At 53.6% G+C, this 18,239-nt stretch overlaps 1 protein-coding gene across 4 annotated transcripts in view; it reads right to left on the bottom strand.

The window, feature by feature from the left end:
- Window positions 1-18,239, bottom strand: part of CHD5 (chromodomain helicase DNA binding protein 5) — a 78,525-nt gene that overhangs the window by 14,260 nt on the left and 46,026 nt on the right. For all 4 annotated transcript variants that reach the window (XM_055382878.2, XM_031013331.3, XM_055382881.2 and 1 more), the window contains 14 exons: window positions 17,837-17,968; window positions 15,345-15,462; window positions 13,883-14,007; window positions 12,527-12,758; window positions 12,188-12,298; window positions 11,735-11,907; window positions 10,282-10,456; window positions 9,584-9,676; window positions 9,342-9,430; window positions 8,918-9,051; window positions 8,335-8,479; window positions 7,766-7,925; window positions 5,308-5,387; window positions 4,919-5,051 (listed from right to left, as the gene is read on the bottom strand). In XM_055382878.2, the coding sequence (XP_055238853.1) occupies window positions 4,919-5,051; window positions 5,308-5,387; window positions 7,766-7,925; window positions 8,335-8,479; window positions 8,918-9,051; window positions 9,342-9,430; window positions 9,584-9,676; window positions 10,282-10,456; window positions 11,735-11,907; window positions 12,188-12,298; window positions 12,527-12,758; window positions 13,883-14,007; window positions 15,345-15,462; window positions 17,837-17,968 (1,900 nt within the window). The remainder of the gene's footprint in view (window positions 1-4,918; window positions 5,052-5,307; window positions 5,388-7,765; window positions 7,926-8,334; window positions 8,480-8,917; window positions 9,052-9,341; window positions 9,431-9,583; window positions 9,677-10,281; window positions 10,457-11,734; window positions 11,908-12,187; window positions 12,299-12,526; window positions 12,759-13,882; window positions 14,008-15,344; window positions 15,463-17,836; window positions 17,969-18,239) is intronic.

Genomic DNA, 18,239 nt, shown 5'->3' with positions numbered 1-18,239 from the left:
CCCCAGTGGAATACAAACTCCACGGAATGAAGCTTTCAGCTGTTTTGGTTCATTGCTTGTGTCCTCAGTGCCTGGGACAGCATCTGACACTCAGCAGGCTCAAAATATATATACATATGCATGTGTATATATATATGTTTGTTGGATGAATGAACCAATCAATGAGTAATAGGAATTCCAGAAGGACAAAATAAACATAATGAGGGCAAAGAAAATATTCAAAGAGAGAATGACTGAGAATTTTCCCACAATTGATGCAGGACATAAATATTCAGCTTTAAGAATCACAGTGAGTCACACACAAGATAAACAAAAACTTCACTCTAAAAACAAAACAAAAAATACCCTCCATTGTAGTGAAGCTACATATCACCAAAGACAAAGAGAATGTCTTCAAAGCAGCCTTTCAATGTGAGAAAAGATAGAAATGACAAATTTCCTACACAGAAGCAACAATTCCACCAACAGCAGCCTTCTCAGCTTCTCAGCAGCCTTCTCAGCATAATGAATGCCAAATAAAAAAGGAAGAATATCTGCAAAGTGCTGAGGGAAGATCCCTATCCCATCTTCAATTGTACTAACTATTCAAGAGTAAAAGAAAAATAACAATGAGAGAATTTACCATTCCCAAAAAAATTGCTGAAAGCACCATTAAAGGTGTACTTTAGGAAGGACTTTGAATGAAGCACTGATGAACAAATAGGCAAACACAAACTGGTAAGAATGTGAGAAGATCTAAAAAAGGATTAAAAATTTAGAAATAAGCATAACAACAAATTTGGGAAAGTAAAAACAAACTGAAACTAAAATACTGGGCAACGGCATTGTGGCAGATGAAAGGGAAGTGAGTTAGAGATAAAGCTATCTAAAGTCCTCATATTACTCAGGGGGATACATGTTAAAAATGTTAAGAGTACAGAATGAAATTGACTATAAACCTTCCAAGTGAGTTGAGGGGGAAAAGAGGAGATATAAAGAAAATTTGATCAATCCAAGAGATGGCAGGAAAAGACGAAAAAGGATGAAAGAGAAGGGTAATATATAAAGTACAAAATAAGATAACAGAATTCCATCCACATACCTAGTTATTACAACAAACGTAAAGAGATTAAACTTGCCAGCTAAAAGATAGGGACCCTATAATTAGATTTTAAATGATGAATCCCCTATACAACGCCTACAAAAGATAGACCTAAAACATTACAAAGAGATTAAAAGTGAAGAAATGAAAGAAAATATTTGTAAATCATATATCTGATGAGCAACATGCATCTACATAAAGAACTCATACAAGCCAGGCACAGTGGTAGACGCCTGTGATCCTAACTACTCAAAAGTCTAATACTAGAGAATTACTTGGGCCCAGGACTTCAAAGCCCTCCTGGACAACATGGTAAGACCCTGTCTCTAAAAGTATTGATTAATTAATTTAAAAAGAACTCTTACAATTCAATAATTTTAAAAAATCCAATTTTAAAATGGACGAAGGATCTGAAAGGACATTTCTTCAACAAATTATACACAAATGAGCCATAATCACATGAAAAAATATTCAACATCTTTATGCACAAAGTAAACTCAAATCAAAATGACAATGAGATACCACTTCTCACCCACTAGGGTGACTATAATCAAAAAGACAGATAATAACAGGTATTGGCAAGTATGTGAAGAAACTGGAACCCTCCCACATGCTGGTAGGAATGTGAACTGATGCAATACACATGGAAAACAATTCAGCAGTTTCTCAAAACGGTACAGAGAATTACCATATGATCCAGCAATTCTACTCCTAGATATATACCCAAAAGAACTGAAAACCTACACCCACACAAAAAAATGTGTACACAAATGTGTACAGTAGCCAAAAAGTGGGAACAACTCAAATGTGTATCACTATGAATGGATAAACAAAACAAAACATAGTAGATCCATACAATGGAATATTATTTGGGCATAAAAAGAAATGAAGTACTGCCTGTAATCCCAGCACTTTGGGAGGTCAAGGTGGGAGGATTGCTTGAGTCCAGGGGTTCAAGACCAGCCTGAGCAACATGGCAAAACCCCGTCTCTACAAAAAAAATACAAAAATTAGCCGGGCATGTTAGCATGTGCACCTGTAGTCCCAGCTACTTGGGAGACTGAGGTGGAAAGACTGCTTGCACCCAGGGGGTCAAGGCTGTAGTAAGCCAAGATCATGCTACTGCACTCCAGCCTGGGTGATAGAGCAAGACCCTGTCTCAAAAAAAAAAAAAAGGAATGAAATACTAATATATTCCACAACATAGATGAATTTTAAAAACACTATGCTAAGTGAAAGAAGCCAGACACAAAGGGCCAAAGTACTGCATTATTCCATTGGTATGAAATGTTCGGAATAGGCCAGTCCATAGGACAGAAGTGATTGCCAGGGGCTGGGAGGAAGAGGAAGAAATGGGGAGTGATTACCAATGGGTAAGAAGAATTTATTTTTGAAGTGATAAAATGTTCTGGAATTAGATAATGGTGATGGTTGCACAACTCTGGATGTATTAAAAATAACAAACGGTATACTTCATTACTTTTTTTTTTTGAGACAGAATTTCGATCTTGTTGCCCAGGCTGGAGTGCAGTGGTGCCATCTCCGCTCGCTGCGACCTCTGCCTCCTGGGTTCAAGTGATTCTCCTGCCTCAGCCTCCTGAGTAGCTGGGATTACAGGTGCTCACCACCACGCCCAGCTGATTTTTGTATTTTTAGTAGAGACAGGGTTTCACCATGTTGGCCAGGCTGGTCTCAAACTCCTGACCTCAGGTGATCCACCCACCTCAGCCTCCCAAAGTTCTGGGATTACAGGTGTGAGCTACCATGCCCGACCTGAATGGTATACTTTAAATGGCTCAACCGTATGATATGTTAACTATATCACCATAAAGCTGTTATCTTAAAAAAAAAAAAAAGGAATAGAAAAAGGCGTAACAAATATATACTAAACAAAAGAAAGAGCAACCCAAATCAGCAAAAATAAACTTTTTTTTTCTTTTTTGAGACGGAATCTCGCTCTGTCACCCAGGCTGGAGTGCAGTGGTGCGACCTCAGCCTCCCAAGTAGCTGGGACTACTGGCGCTTGCCACCTTGCCCGGCTAATTTTTTTGTATTTTTAGTAGAGACGGGTTTCACCATGTTCGACAGGATAGTCTTGAACTCCTGACCTTGTGATCTGCCCACCTCAGCCTCCCAAAGTGCTGGGATTACTGGCATGAGCCACCGCGCCCGGCCCAAAAATAAACTTTTAAGCAAAAACTTTAAAGAGGGATAAAAGGGTTATTACACAATAATTAGAAGCACACTTCATAAGAAAAATATTAAAAACCAGAACAAATATGCACCTGACAACCCAGTCTCAAATGATATGAAGCAAAATCTGGCATTATAAGAAGAAAGAGATTAATCCATAATCATAATGAGAGATTTTAACACAAGTCTCTCAGAAACTGACTGATCAAAGCAAACCAAATACTAGTAAAGATATTAAAAACTTGAACAATATAATTAGCATACATTATCTACTGACCTAATGCGCATATATATGTGTATATATGTATATATGTGTGTGTATATATGTATATATATGTATATATATGTGTGTGTGTATATATATATGTGTATATATATATATATATATATATTTTTTTTTTTTTTTTTTTTCTGAGATTGAGTCCCTCTCTGTCACCCAGGCTGGAGTGCAGTGGCACGATCTCCACTCACTGCAAACTCTGCCTCCCAGGTTCAAGCAATTCTCCTGCCTCAGTCTCCTGAGTAGCTGGGACTACAGGTGCATGCCACCACACCCAACTAATTTTCATATTTTTAATAGAGACTGGGTTTCGCCATGTTGGCCAGGCTGGCCTCGAACTCCTGACCTCAGGTAATTCACCTGCCTCAGCCTCCCAAAGTGCTGGGATTACAGGTGTGAGCCACCATGCCCAGCCCTAATGCATATAGTTAGAACCTTAAACCCAGCAATTAGGGAACAGACATTTTCTTCAAGCACACATACAGCATTTACAAAATCTGACCATATCAGGCCAGAGAGCAGGTTTCAACAACCTCATATAGACTCATGTTTTCAGACCACAATGCAATTGAGTCAGAAATCACTAATAAAAAAGTAGCCCAATCACCCCCAATCTCTGTATGGTAAGAAAAGTTAAAGACCAATGGGCAAGCTGGCTCATGCCTGCAATCCCAACACTGCGGGAGGCCAAGCTGGGTGGATCACTTGAGGTCAGGAGGTCGAGACCAGCCCAGCCAATAGTCTCTACTAAAAATTAAAAAAAAAAAAAAATTGGCCGGGCGCAGTGGCTCACACCTGTAATCCCAGCACTTTGGGAGGCCGAGGCAGGCGGATCACGAGGTCAAGAGATCGAGACCAGCCTGGCCAACATGGCAAAACCCAGTCTCTATTAAAAATACAAAAATTAGTTGGGTGTGGTGGCGTGCACCTGTAGTCCCAGCTACAAGAGATCGAGACCATCCTGACCAACATGATGAAATCTCGTCTCTACTAAAAATACAAAAATTAGCTGGGTGTGGTGGTGCACGCCTGTAGTCCCAGCTACTAGGGAGACTGAGGCACAAGAATCACTTGAACCCGGGAGGTGGATGTTGCAGTGATCCGAGATGGTACCACTGCATTCCAGCCTGGGTGACAGAGCGAAACCCTTTCTCCAAAAAAAAAAAAAAAGTTAAAGTCCATTAAGTCCATGTATAGAGGCCTGAGCTCCTGGCCTCCCCTCACCAGGGGGCCTGCAAAGGGTTGGAGTCTACCTCTCTGCCAGGGAGAAATGAGCGGAAGTACAGCCACCTGCCCTTCTCTGAACCCAGGCCTGCTGAGGCCAGACATGGCACTGGGGTGTGTGGCCTGCAAGAAGCCCCAACCTCTCGGCAGCTGCTCCGGGGAGGGCAGGGCCTTCTCCATCTCCTCTGGCCGCTCCTCTCGGGCTCTCTCCTTGCTGGCTGGGTTCTCGTGCTTGTCCTCACTCTCCACTCTATCCAAGGCGGCTGGAAGGGCCTGCAGAGGAAAAGCCAGGAGAACTGCAAGGCCTGGGGCCTCACCAGGAACGGAGGGCGGGGAACGTGCACTGGGCTGGGAACCCAGTCTCCTGCCTCCCGTCGCTTGCTCCCAGCCTGCTCCCCCCCGATTCAGAGCCCCGAAAAGGGAGCCAGGAGGCCTGGGTTCCACCTCGCTGTACAGGGCCTGAGAAGGTCCCCAGACCCAACCTCCACCCCACACACACCACATGCCCAGACGCCAGCAAGTTCCACACCTGGACTTCCAGGGGCTGCCTTGGCTTCTGCGCCCCAGGGTCTTTCTCATCCATGTAGCCCAGCTGGGCTTCCATTTTGTCTGAAAGATCAAGGGAAAGAGCTGAGACAGGTGGGCTCAGACGGGAGGGAGTAGGGCAGGGAGTGGGGTGGCAGAGAGGAGAGGTGGGGGCTTGGCCTTCGGGAGGCACCACTGCAGCCAAGCACCTCCAGGAGAGACAAGCAGGATCCCCGGCTAAGTCAGAGAGGCCAGGCCAGGCCTTTGACTCAGGAGTGCTTGGAGGACCTTGAATCCAGTAAGACCAAAGCGAGGGGCTGTCAGGACGGGGCCGCACACAGCCGTGGCTGCTCATCTGGAGGCAGGGAAGTGAGGCAGATGGAGGCCCAGATTGGGAGCCACGACACCCGCTCTGGTCCCAGCTTTCGGGCAGGCTGGCTGGTGTGTGCCTCTGGACAGGGGGTGAATTTCCTCCCTGCCAAGCCAGCCGCCAACACACTGCAAAGTGCTGGTCACTTACACGGCTCTGAGAAGCCCTGGGAGGTGGGCACAGCCGGGAAAGCGGAGGCCCACAGAGGTTAGGTGACTTGCCCAAGGTTAGACAGAGTTCAGGCCAAAGCCAAGAAGCAAACCAAGATGTGTCCACCTCCAAGGGTTCCCTTGTGCTTGGAGGTGCAGCTTCTCAGGGCCTGGCCTCACCCATCACCACGGGATAGCTGTGTCCGCCCCAGGCCTGTAAGGCCCAACTGACGGACCAAGTACTTAACAGATATTTGCTTCACCCAAATAAATACCTAGATCACCAAAGTGACACGGGCACAAATGACCCAATTAAGTGTGCAAAGAATCTGAAAAGACATCTCTACAAGTCTACAAACAGCCAATACGCACACGGAACAACATTCAACGTCCTTGGCATCAGGGAAATGCCAATCAGAACCACAGTCAGACACCACCTCACGCTCCCAGGACAGCTAGAACCATGAAGGCAGAGAACAATTACTGCTGAAGACGTGGAGAACCTGGGACTCCCGCACAATACTAGCAGGAATGTAAAATGGTACAGCTGCTTTGGAAAACAGTCTGGTAGTTTCTCAAAAGGGCAAACAGGGTTATCACACGGCCCAGCAATTCCATTCCTAGGTATCTGCCCAAAAGAACTCAAAAGGTATGTCCACGCAAAAACATAAAACACAGCAGCATTATTCACAGCAGCCAAAAAGTAGAAACAATCCAAAATCTATCGACAGCGCAATGGATAAGCAAAATGCAGTAAATTCATACGAGAAAACGTTATCGGCCAGGCGCGGTGGCTCACACCTACAATCCCAGCACGTTGGGAGGCCGGGGAGGGTGGATCACCTGAGGTCAGGAATTCAAGACCAGCCTGGCCAACATGGAGAAACCCCGTCTCTACTAAAAATACAAAAATCAGCCGGGTGTGGTGGCAGGCACCTGTAATCCCAGCTACTCGGGAAGCTGAGGCAGGATCGCTTGAACCTGGGAGGCGGAGGTTGCAGTGAGCCGAGATCACGCCATCGCACTCCAGCCTGGGCAATAAGAGCGAAACTCCATCTCAAAAAAAAAAAAAAAAGGAAGAAAGAAAGAAAAAGAAAACATTATCAGCCGTAAGGCAGAATGACAGAATGACTGAAGCACTGATGCATGCTGCAATGTGGATGAACCTGGAACCCCCAGGCTGAGTGACAGAAGCCAGACACAAAGGCCCACGCACTGTGCGGTGCCATATACACGAAACATCCAGCACTGCGAAATCCAGAGACAGGAAGCAGGTTAGTGGCTGCCCAGGCCTGGGGTGGGGGGATAAGGAGTGGCTGCTAATGGGTACAGGGTTTCTTTTTCAGGGGGAATGAAAACATTCTGGCCTTAGGCAGTGGCGATGGTTGTACATCCTACAAATATCCTAGAAATCACTTAATAGTACTTTTTTTTTTTTTTGAGATGGAATCTTCCTCTGTCCCCCCAGGCTGGAGTGCAGTGGTGTGATCTTGGCTCACTGCAACCTCCGCTTCCCGGGTTCAAGCGATTCTCCTGCCTCAGCCTCCCGAGCAGCTGGGATTACAGGCACGTGCCACCAAGCCCAGCTAATCTTTTGTATTTTTAGTAGAGACGGGGTTTCACCATGTTGGCCAGGTTGGTCTCAAACTCCTGAGCTCAGGTGATCCTCCCGCCTCAGCCTCCTAAAGTGCTGGGATTACAGGTGTGAGCCACCGCGCCCAGCCAGTTTTTTAAAAGAGTGAATTTTGCAGTATGTATATAAATTATATCTCGTAACTGTCATTAAAATGAAAAACTCTCTGTAGAGTGACATTTCAGCAAACAGAGGCTTTGAGGGAAGGAGAGGCCGTCTTCTGTGGGATTGTGGGTTAGACTAGGGGCTTCTGTGACTTTGCCACTTTCCATGACCCCGGTGCCCTCCCCGGCCCGTCCAGCCCACAGACCTGGCAGGCCCAGCGGGGCTGGCAGGAGGTGGGCAGGGCTGGCGGGCACTGGTGTGTTGGGGTCCGAGGAGATCACCTCGCCCGGCTTCTTGCCCTCGGGCCCCTCAGGGATCAAGTCTGGGGTGCTGTACTTCCCGTTGACATGCTCAAACTCCTGAACCTGGGGTGGTGGGAGGGAAGGTGGGAGGGAAAGAGGGAGGGCAGTGGTGGCAACTCAGCCCTAAGGGCCTCAGGGCAGCCAGGGGGGCTGAAAGTGTCACAGGCTTGGGGTAGCTGCTGCCTCCGCCCAAGGCTGGCCAAGCCAGGCCCCTCCTGACCACAAGCTCCCCTGCCCACCCTCCCACCCTCTGTGTGTCCTCCAACTGTATGTAACCCACCATCCTGGCCTCCACCCCACAGGCCCCTCACCCAGAAAGGCTTTCCAGGTCAGTCCCTCTGGCCTGACTCGGACCCTGGGCAGCTGTGTGGCCTGAACCAGGCACTTGTTCTCTGACCACTGACCCATAAGGGACAGCACCAGGAGCCCAGGCAGCCACCAGGAAGGGCCCTACAGAGAGTTACTCACCCACCTTCTTCCTAACTAGTGACATGACCCCGATGCGGGTCAGCACGTGCTGCCTGGAGAGGCCCTCCCTGGGCACGCCGTCTGCGAAGGTCTCTGCACCATCCGCCCCCGGCTCACACAGGTGCCGCATGAAGAGGGACACATAGGCTCTGGGGTGGGGGGGGGGTACTGGGGCTCAGGGAGTCGGGGGCCAGCAAGAACCCTCTGAGAGGGCTGGCAGGACCCCAGGGGAACTCCTGGCTGATCTTCAACCATCGCCCACCTCCTAGTCAGGCCTGGGCCAGGCCCGGGAAAGGACAGAGAGGGCCTCCCTGGCGAGGGGACCTCCTAGGACAGCCCTGGGTGACCGGGATCTTCCTCGCTGCCATAACACCAGCTGGTTTGGGCAGGGGCAGATGGTCAGTGTTTGCAAATCAGCCCTGCCCGGCACCAGGACTCTAGCCACCCAAAGTCCAAGTGGCAGTGAACTTTCCAGACGGCCTCATCCTGGCGGAAGCAGATGCTGCCCTCTGTGGGGCTCACCCGCAGGACCCTGCCCTACTCAGGGGCAGGTGGTCACACCCTGGGCCACCACCTAGCCCCTTTACCTAAACTCCTTCTCGCTCTTCCCTCGAAGGTCCCGCACCAGCCAGTGGGAGTTGAAGGCGTCCTGCGGGGGCATGCCCCAGCGCATGATGGCATTCAGAAAGGCCTTCCGCTGTCGGGCGTTGAAGCCCAGCACCTGGGGGAGTGGAGCGCAGGAGTATGAGCCCAGGGCAGAGAGGGGTGGGGGTGGAGGATTCTGGGATGGGGGAACAAAAGCATGGGAGGAGGAGAAGGTAGGAAGGGGGCACAGAGAAGGCAGGGGCCTCCACCTGGGGCAGGGCCCTGACGGCGAAGACCAGACCAAGTTCTTTCCCAGCTCCGCCTCTACCTGGCATGAGACCCGGGGCAGTCCCCCAGCCCTCCTCCATACCCCAGGGGCAGCAGGAAGCAGGGGCAGAAAGAGATGCGGGAACAGACAGGCCCCACCTCGATGTTGCCACCAACTCGGGCGAGAAGCGGGGGCAGGGGCTTGTCCCTGTCACTCTTCAGCTGCCTCCGGGATTGTCGTCGTCCACCTGGGGAGCAGCCCGCCACAGTTCCTCAGGTGGGAGCCCAGAGATTCCTGACCCCCAAGGACAGTGGGACCCCAGACCAGCCCCGCTCCTGCTGCCATCAGCTCCCCTGACATGGCCTCAGCAGTAGCCCAGACCACTAACACTGAGACTCACTCTGCCCTTCCGGCCTCTCTTCAAAGTCCTCATCCTCATCCTCAGAGCCAATGGAATATTCTGACTGGTTATCAGAGAGCTCATCCTGCCACTCTGCAGGGGGCCAGACAGAGGGGCACGGAGTGAGCTGTACAAGCAAAGCCCACCCTCAAGTTCAAGCATGCCCAGGGCCACGCCGAGCCCCTGCACCCCAGCTCCATAAAAAAGCAGTGACAATGGCCCACATACTTCCTGTGGGCTCATTTAGTAATCCCAACATCACCACGTTATACACTAAGGGTACCATGTGTACCCACACATTACACATACTGTTCTGTGCGCAAGGGACGTGCCCAAGGCCACGTCACGAGCAGTGGTGAAGTCACTGAACTGAGCCACACCTTGTTCCCCCAAACACCCAGCACCTCTGCACCTGCCCCCAGTCCCCTTTCCTCCAAAAAGCTGCCTCCCAGCTCCAACCAGCTCCGCCCAGCGTTCCTGGCCCCTACCTCCCGGGGGGGTCCTGCACAGGGATGCCCCAACAGAATCCTGCCCCACCCTCCACCTCTGGGTATGGGACACCCATCCCTCCTGGCACACTCGCCCAGCTCTCCCAGCCCGCACCTCCCGGGGGTTCTGCACAGGGATGCCCTGACAGAATCCTGCCCCACCCTCCGCCTCTGGGTGAGGGGCACCAGTCCCTCCCTCCCGGCACACACCCTGGTCCTCCTGGGAGGCGTCGTTGTAGTTGACCTGCTTGCGGATGCGCTTGCCCTTGCCCAGATTGCGGGCCAGGTCCTCCTGCTGCTGCTCATAGTGGTGCCGCAGCAGCTTCTCCCAGTAGTCGGGGTCCACGTTCTCCTCCTGCTTGATGATTTCCCGCTCCACCTCCTCCTGGGGACGCAGCACCACGGGTTCCATGGGTGGAGCCATCTCTGCCCTCCCGGAAGCCTCAGGCTGCCTCCACCTGACCTGCCCTTTGCCCCCTCAGGGCTCAAGGATTAATGGGATGGCCTGCCTACTCCAGGAAGCCTTCTCTGATCACCCCGGCCCCAGCTAGCTTTTCTCTCCCTGCCCCTATCCAGTCAATCATTTACTTATTCATCCATCCATTCACAAAGCAAGTATTTCCTGGCCTCCTGCCAAGCACTGAGGTACTGAGTTGAATAAGCTCCCCCTTGCCTGCCCTCAGGAGGCTCCTGGTTTCAAAGGAAAAGGTCATGGGCTCACCGGGTCTGCACGGAGGGTGGGGAGCAGAGGAGGAAACGGAAAGGCCTCCAGGAGAGACCCACAAGGAGCTCTTCGGGGACAGCTGGGGTTTGCCCGGTAGAGAAGGGAGAAAAGCGTGGGGTGGACCAGGCGTGGTGGCTCATTCCTTAATCCCAGAACTTTGGGAGGCCGAAGCAGGTAGATCACCTGAGGTCAGGAGTTCAAAACCAGCCTGGCCAACATGGCAAAGTCCCATCTCTACTAAAAATACAAAGATTAGACGGGCGTGGTGGTGCACGCCAGTAATCCCAGCTACTTGGGAGCTGAGGCACGAGAATCACTTAAACCTGGGAGGCGCTGGTTGCAGTGAGCTGATACTGCGCCACTGCACTCCAGCCGGTGCCACAGAGCGAGACTCCATTTCAAGAAAAAAAAAAAAAGAAAATTGTGGGGCGTTATGGAACGTTGGCGGTCCAGGTGCAGGGCCGAGATGCAGGCCCTGAGGAAGGGGCGGGAGGGTGCAGCTGGGTAGGGACTGAAACCAGACCCCAGGGACAGGGCTCTGTGCAACGGGGTGGCAGATCAGCTTGCACTTCAGAGAGTGGGGAAGCTGGACTGGAGCCGGGATGACGCCACGGAGCAGGCGGCTGATGTGTGCAAGGGCAGTGGCCGGCCCATGTGGCTGTACTGCCCTCAGCACTGCCTCCGTCCCTTCCCTCACTGTTGTGTCTAGTCCTGAGCCCGCGGGTGGGGCGACAGGGCCGCCCTGCAGAGGCCGGAGCACGTGGTTGGAGGGCGGAGCACACGCTGGAGTGCGGGGTCACAGCAGGGAAGGCGGGGCTGCGGCTGGAGGGCGGGGTCACAGCTTGGAGGGCTGGCTGCGGCGGGAGGGCGGGGTCACAGCGGAAGGCGTGGACACAGTGGAGGGCGGGGCTGCGGATGGAGGGCGGCCGGGGACCTTACCACGCCGTCCTCCTCGCGCACCACGTACTGCGCCACCTTGAAGGAGCTCAGGTACTCGTTCATGTTCTGTAGCTCCGTGTCGTCTGTAGCATCCTGGTTCCGGTCCAGCAGCTTGGAGATGGCCGCATCGTCATAGTGGATCACACTGCTGTCCTCCACGTCCTTGTTGTCACCTGGGGAGCAGGCAAATGCAGTGTGAGGACAAAGACTGCCCTGGTCCAGCCCCGGGGTCCCAGGAACAGACTCCCAACAATGGCCCTTCCCATCCCCACCAGGGGCTGCAGCTGAGAGGCATGGTGACCAGACAGAGGAAACCGCGCTGTAACAGCCCCACTCGCCACCCACCTGGCAGTCCCAGGACGCCCAAGTGAGGGCAGGTCAGGGAACCCCTCCTCTGCAGGAGCAGCCACCTGGTCGGAGGAGGAGCTGAGGCTGGGCTGGGTTGGCCCCTACCTGGCGGGGTGCTACCGTGCTTCTTCTTTGCACTGGCGGCCAAGTTCCCCCCTTTGGAGGACTGGACATCAGGGATGGGTGTGACCGGCCTCTGACCCTGAGACATCATGCCTGTCAGACAGAGAAGGAGAGCACTGGTGCAGGACCACAGAGGGCTGCAGGGTTGGCGGGCAGTGCCCAGAGACACCACCCTGGGCTGTCCTAGCCAGGAGATACAGGTGGGGGGTGCAGAAGAGAGGCTGTGTGTTGGAGCGGGCAGGGACCCAAGCAAGCCCTGGATGGGTGTCTCAGCGGGGCCACCCCAGTCCCCTGCCACGCTCCCTCGGAACAGAGGCCCACCCTCCACGTCGTCCTTGAAGAGCTCCTCCGTGCCGAACTTGAGGATGTCGTCCAGCTCCTGCTTGGTCATGGACCCCGACTTGGAGCCGAGGCCGGGCCGCACCACCAGGTGGGTGAGCATCATCTTGCGCTTGGCCACCTGCGTGATGCGCTCCTCCACCGAGGCCCGAGTCACGAAGCGGTAGATCATCACCTTCTTGTTCTGGCCGATGCGGTGGGCGCGGCTGAAGGCCTGGGGAGACCTGCACCTCAGCACCCGTGGCTCACCCAGGGCTCCAGGCAATGGAGGAGATCACACCCATGAGCTCAAGAGCATGGAATGGGCTGCATGACTGTGTAGGGAAAGGCGTGTGGTGCGTCCAGGTGTGTGGAGCCCACCACTGCAGCTGGGCTCCCTCCCTGACCGCGGAGCCTCCCACAAGCCTGGGTGCCAGGCTGGGTTTGGAGTGGAAAAGCTTCCAGCCATTGGAAGCAGGCAGGACTGCAGGTGTGCAAGAGTGTGTGAGGGATGACACGGCCAGTGTGCTGGGTGTAACTGAAGCCACACAGAGCTTCATGGGGGCCATGGGGAGGTAGGAGGCTGCATTTCCCTGTGAGGGAACCACTAATGGGACCACAAGACCATGTGCTGGAGACGCGCAGCCACCTTCTGAGGGCAGCAAGGAGCTGAATCTGCCCCGTATAATACAAGGAAGTGCTCTGTGCAGCCCTACATGAGGTGACCTGGGTGTGGCCGTGTATATCTGTGTATGTGCATGGGCGCACACACATGTGAATGAGACATCAATTTGTATGTGTTCCCCTACATTTGTAAGCATTCAATGTGTGTGTCCCAGCGCCCAAGAAGGGTGGCCAGGGACACTAGGGTGGCTCTATTCCCATAGCCCCTCCCCCCACAGCCCTTCCATCCTTCCTTATCAGCCCCATCTGCCATTTGCACTATCTTACCCTCCACCTCCAACAGGCCCCACTCTCTGCTCCCCACCCCCTTCAAAATGGGTGCCCCTCTGGGTCCCAGGGCTCCCTCTTCCTGCCTCCCTCCACGGCCTTGGTCCTGAGGATGATGGGAAAGACCAGATCAGTGGCCACTACGAACTGCTGTGTGCCCTGGGACACTTCCCCTGCCCTCTCCAAGCCTGCTTCCTCCTCTGGACAAGGATGGAGCTGGAGGGATGGGGGCCAAGCTTCCACTCATTCCCAAGGCCCCTCTTGGGGCCGAGACTCCACGGGGGAGGGAGGCCCACAGCACCAGGGTAGGTGAGGGGGTGATGGCAAGAAGGGCATGAAGGACAGAACCTGCCTGAGGCCCGGGATGAGAGGCCCCCTGGGAGGGTGGCGGGCGGCAGCAGCACAGACCTGGATGTCATTGTGCGGGTTCCAGTCCGAGTCGTAGATGATGACAGTGTCCGCCGTGGCCAGGTTGATGCCCAGACCGCCTGCCCGGGTTGAGAGGAGGAAGCAGAACTGCTGGGCCCCGGGGGCTGAAAAAGAGAGGCCAGCAGATGGGGATGTTTTGGGGGGTACACCTTGGGTGGGGAGAAGGGCGTGGCAGAAAGGATGGGGGAGAGAACAGAGAGAAGGAACTGCAAAAACAGATCCCTGGCAGAGAAGGACAAAGCCGGAGACCCCATCAGAGACGGGTGGCCACAGCTGCACTCAGAGGAGCCAGAGGAGGCCTGCCCAAGCCCACTTAGCCCCCAGCGAGCTCTGAGCCCTGCTGCAGTGGGAGGGCACTGGAACGAGGAGGTCAATTTTCAAACCCCAGATGAGCAAAAAACAAAGTGCAAGCCGCCAGCAAGTACAAGCAGAGCCCTAGAGAGCTCAGAGTCCTTCATGTCCCCGCAGCTTCCCACCCCTGGCTTCCCTTAGCCCACCGATGCTGCCAGGGCAGCCCGGGAAAACTCAGGGGCGCAGCTCCGGGACCTGGGGTCCCACCCCACTGGGCAACCCTGTCACAGGATGGCTGGTTCTCAGCCTCTCAGGGCCCTTCAGTGACCTGGGACTGACCACAGCCCCCACTGGAGCTGCGAACAGGCCCCTGGAACACCCAGGGCTTCAGCCACTCCTGCTTCCACATGTGGCTGGGCCACGTCTAGACCCTGAAACTCTGAACTTGCTATTCCTCCTGGCTCTCTGGCACAAGGGTTTGAGAGGAATCACTGCTTTGGGCGTTTGGAGAGCGTGGCCCCAGCCCCTAAGGGCTGACGCCCCAGGGAAACAAAGCTTGTTACTATTTGCTGCAAACTTGCTACTGAAGCTTGCAGCCGACTGCTTCCCACTCCAGAAGTTTCTTTTGCTACAGGAGGAACTCCACCGGCAAGACCCTCCTGACCTCCACCCTCGCCTCTCCTTCCCAGGCAGGGAAGACCAAGCATGGGTGACTCTGGGGAAAGAACCTGATCATGTGTGGCCCAGCCCTTTCATTCTCTCCTGCCTCTGGAAGTGGCCCCAGGTAGCACGTGCATCTCTGTACCTTCTGCCACCATTCACCATACGGCAGGCTCTGTCCAACACCACTTGTAACTGGGGCTTACCTGGCGTCAATATTAGAGGCCCCCGTCTGCGTTTCTCATTGTCTAACTCCATTCCCAACAGATGTTATCTACTGGGCCCCTCAGAACTCCGATTCCATGGGAGGAATCCTTTTAACACTGGAAACTCGGGGGAAGCTGCCGCGACCTCGGACTGGCCTGCTGTCTTTAGCTGTTTGTGGGGCTGCTCATCACAACACCAGCTGGGTGACCTGGCTAAGAACCAGGCCTGGGAGAAGAGGCCAAAAAGGAGTCTCAATCAGAACCCTTGGGCAGGATGGGGGTACCATTGAATCTGTCGATCGCCTCCTGTCGGAGGCCCCCGGTGATGCCACCATCAATCCGCTCATACTTGTAGCCTTCGTACTCCAGGAAGTCCTCCAGGAGGTCCAGCATCTTGGTCATCTGCAGGGGAGACGGGCACGTGAGGAACTGCCAAGGAGCAAGGGGCCCCATGGGCCATGGGCGGGGACCCCGCCACAGGCAGGGGAGGAGAGAGCTGCCTGCTAGGTGGGGAGACAGCTGGGACCCAGGCAGGCCCAATGCAGGACTCTGGGGAAGAACAAAGCTTCCAACCTCACCCCTCGGAGCCAATCCATCCTCCTGCCTAGCCCCACAGCCACTTGCCTAAATCAGGGCTCTGACATGAGCCTCCCCTGCTCCCACCACACAGAATTAAGTTCCATCTCACTGCCCTGTATTCAAGGCTCTGCAGGACAAGTGCTCCTTCACAGCCCCCAGCCATTCCAAACTACCTGACTCTCTTCCTGGAACACCCACCCCCTTACTGCCAAGGGAACACAAACATCACCTCTGTGATGTCTTCCCTGATTTCACTCCTCCCCATAAGAAAAGAAAGGCAGTCCCTTCTGAGCTCCCATGACCCCGTATAATTCCCTTTATTCTTGAGAGAGAGTTTAGCTGGATATAAAACTATCAGCACACATTTTCCCTCAGTGCATTGGAGATTTTGCCATGGTCTCTGCCACCTGTTGCTGTTAAGAAGTCTGAGAACGATCTGGCTGCCCTTATTTTGTAGATACTAGGTCTAAAGTACCTAGAGGTTCTAACGTGTCTACAGGTTCATTTATTTATATTTATCTTGCTTGCTATTCCAGAATGCACTCCAGATCTGAGACCTCACATTTCTCTCCAGGTCTGCAAACTCTCAACAAATCCAACTTCTTCACCATTTTTTCTGTTTCTTCTGCAACTCCAACTGGATGATTGTTGGAGCATCTCAAGGTGTCTTCCATGTTCTCCCTGTTTTATCTTTGTCTCTGTACACTGCATTCTGGGAAAATGCCTCAGCACCAGGTTCCAATTTATCAATGTTCTCTTCAACAGTGTTCAGAGTCTGTCCAGTCTGTTGAAATGTTTTATCTCAATTTCATGCATGTTTCTATCCAATTGTTCCTATTTCAGTTCTTCCTGCTTTGCTTAATTTCTTCTTTATTTTAGGGTATCAATTACTCCATCATTTTTGAGGATCCTAAACACATCTATGTAAAGTCTTTTCAGGCTATCCTATTCTTTTCTCTCTCTCTCTCTCCCTCTCTCTTAAGAGACAGGGTCTTGCTCTGTCACTCAGACTGGAGTGAAGTGACAAGATCACAGCTCACTGCAACCCTGAACTCCTGGGCTCAAGCAATCTTCCTGCCTCAACCTCCCAAGTCGCTGAGATTACAGGGTGAGCCACTGCGCCCAGCCCCTATTTTCTTATTTGGATTCTATTTATTGTTTTGGGGGATGTCTCAGCATTCACTTCTGTATGGGTTTGGAATTGGGGTTCATAGGCTCATTTTGGGCAGGAGGGCCCCGTCTCTGTCGCTTGCCCTGCGTGCACATTTCTGGAAGCTGTGTGGTTCCCATTACTTGGTATCTCAAGGCCTCTGATCAGACTTGCGTCTCGTGTTGGTACCGAGGTACTGGGGGGATGTGGATCCATCGCCACTCCAGCCCACTCCTTGGCTCAGCCCCTGGTCTCAAACTTGCCCTGCTTTCCAGTATTCTTCGGGCTGAAGCAGCCCAGCAGGGTGACCTGGGGCTGCAGGCAGCAGACGCTGCTTTCAGTTGATGTTTGTGCACAAGGAGCCATAGCGCAGACTCTGGGTTTGAGCAAGGGGCCTGGCTCAGTGGGCCCACGAGAGGAGCATTTTTAGCCCCATGGCCCTGTAGGATCATCACTGTGGCCTCCGACACAGAGCTGACCACAGGGTCGGGTACCTGTCCCTTGAGCTGTCTCCCACAGTAGACTGAGCAGCTTGAGGACAGGGACTAGATCACTGGTCCCTGCACCCATGTGCCAGCACAGAGCCTGACTATGAAAGACACAAACAAAGGGATGGAGGAAGAAATGAACACACCTGAGCCAGCGGCCCTGCCTCCAAGCCAAAAAGCCAGGTGCCAGTGGCCCCTCAGGGCCTATCGGAGAGAGGGGCTCCTCCCAACCACACCCCAGGGCCCTACCTTAATGAGAAGCCAGGCTGCGGGGGAGAGGGCCAGGGCAGGGGAGGAGGGGCTGTCCTACCAGCCTGGACATGCAGACCACAAGGGCACGTGTGAGGAGATGCTGCTCTTTATGGCAAATGTGTTCTGAGCTCCTCAGCTGCATTATGCCAGGGCACGGGGGAGTGACCCCTGACACACAGTCACATGACCCACACGGGAACGGCACTGGGCCCTGAGGGGTGCCAGCAAGTTTGCGCCCCCAAGCATCAGGGCAGGATGCTCTCTGTGGGGTGTGGAGCCGGGGCGGGGGTGGGCAGGGGCAGCGCACCTGGGAGAAGATGAGCACGCGGTGCCCCTCATCCCGCAGTTTCTTCAGCATCTTTTGTAGCAGCATGAGCTTCCCTGAAGACTTGACCAGGGAGCTTCCATCGTAGGAGCCATTGGGCAAGACAGGGGCCTCCTGCAGACACAGCAGGAGTTGGGGCATTGGTGGGCTCCCCTCTCCTCTCTGACTCTGCACCAGAGGGGCCGCAGGGAACAGACAAGTGCTGAGCAATGGGGTGATGGCCTGTCTGCCCACTGAACATGACACCCACACCCGAGCCAGGCCAGGCCCCACAGTGCGGGGTAGACCGTGGGTCCCATGGCCCTGGCTCCAGGCCCCCCGTTCCCAGGCAGGGCTCACAGCTGCACCAGCCCTACCACAGCAGCGGGTTCCACGGTAAGTTCCC

This window comes from Gorilla gorilla, chromosome 1 (assembly GCF_029281585.2).
Source record: "Gorilla gorilla gorilla isolate KB3781 chromosome 1, NHGRI_mGorGor1-v2.1_pri, whole genome shotgun sequence".
NCBI classification, from domain to species: Eukaryota; Metazoa; Chordata; class Mammalia; order Primates; family Hominidae; genus Gorilla; species Gorilla gorilla.
The sequence above is the reverse complement of the archived record's forward strand: the minus strand, read 5'-3'. Positions and strand labels throughout refer to the sequence as shown.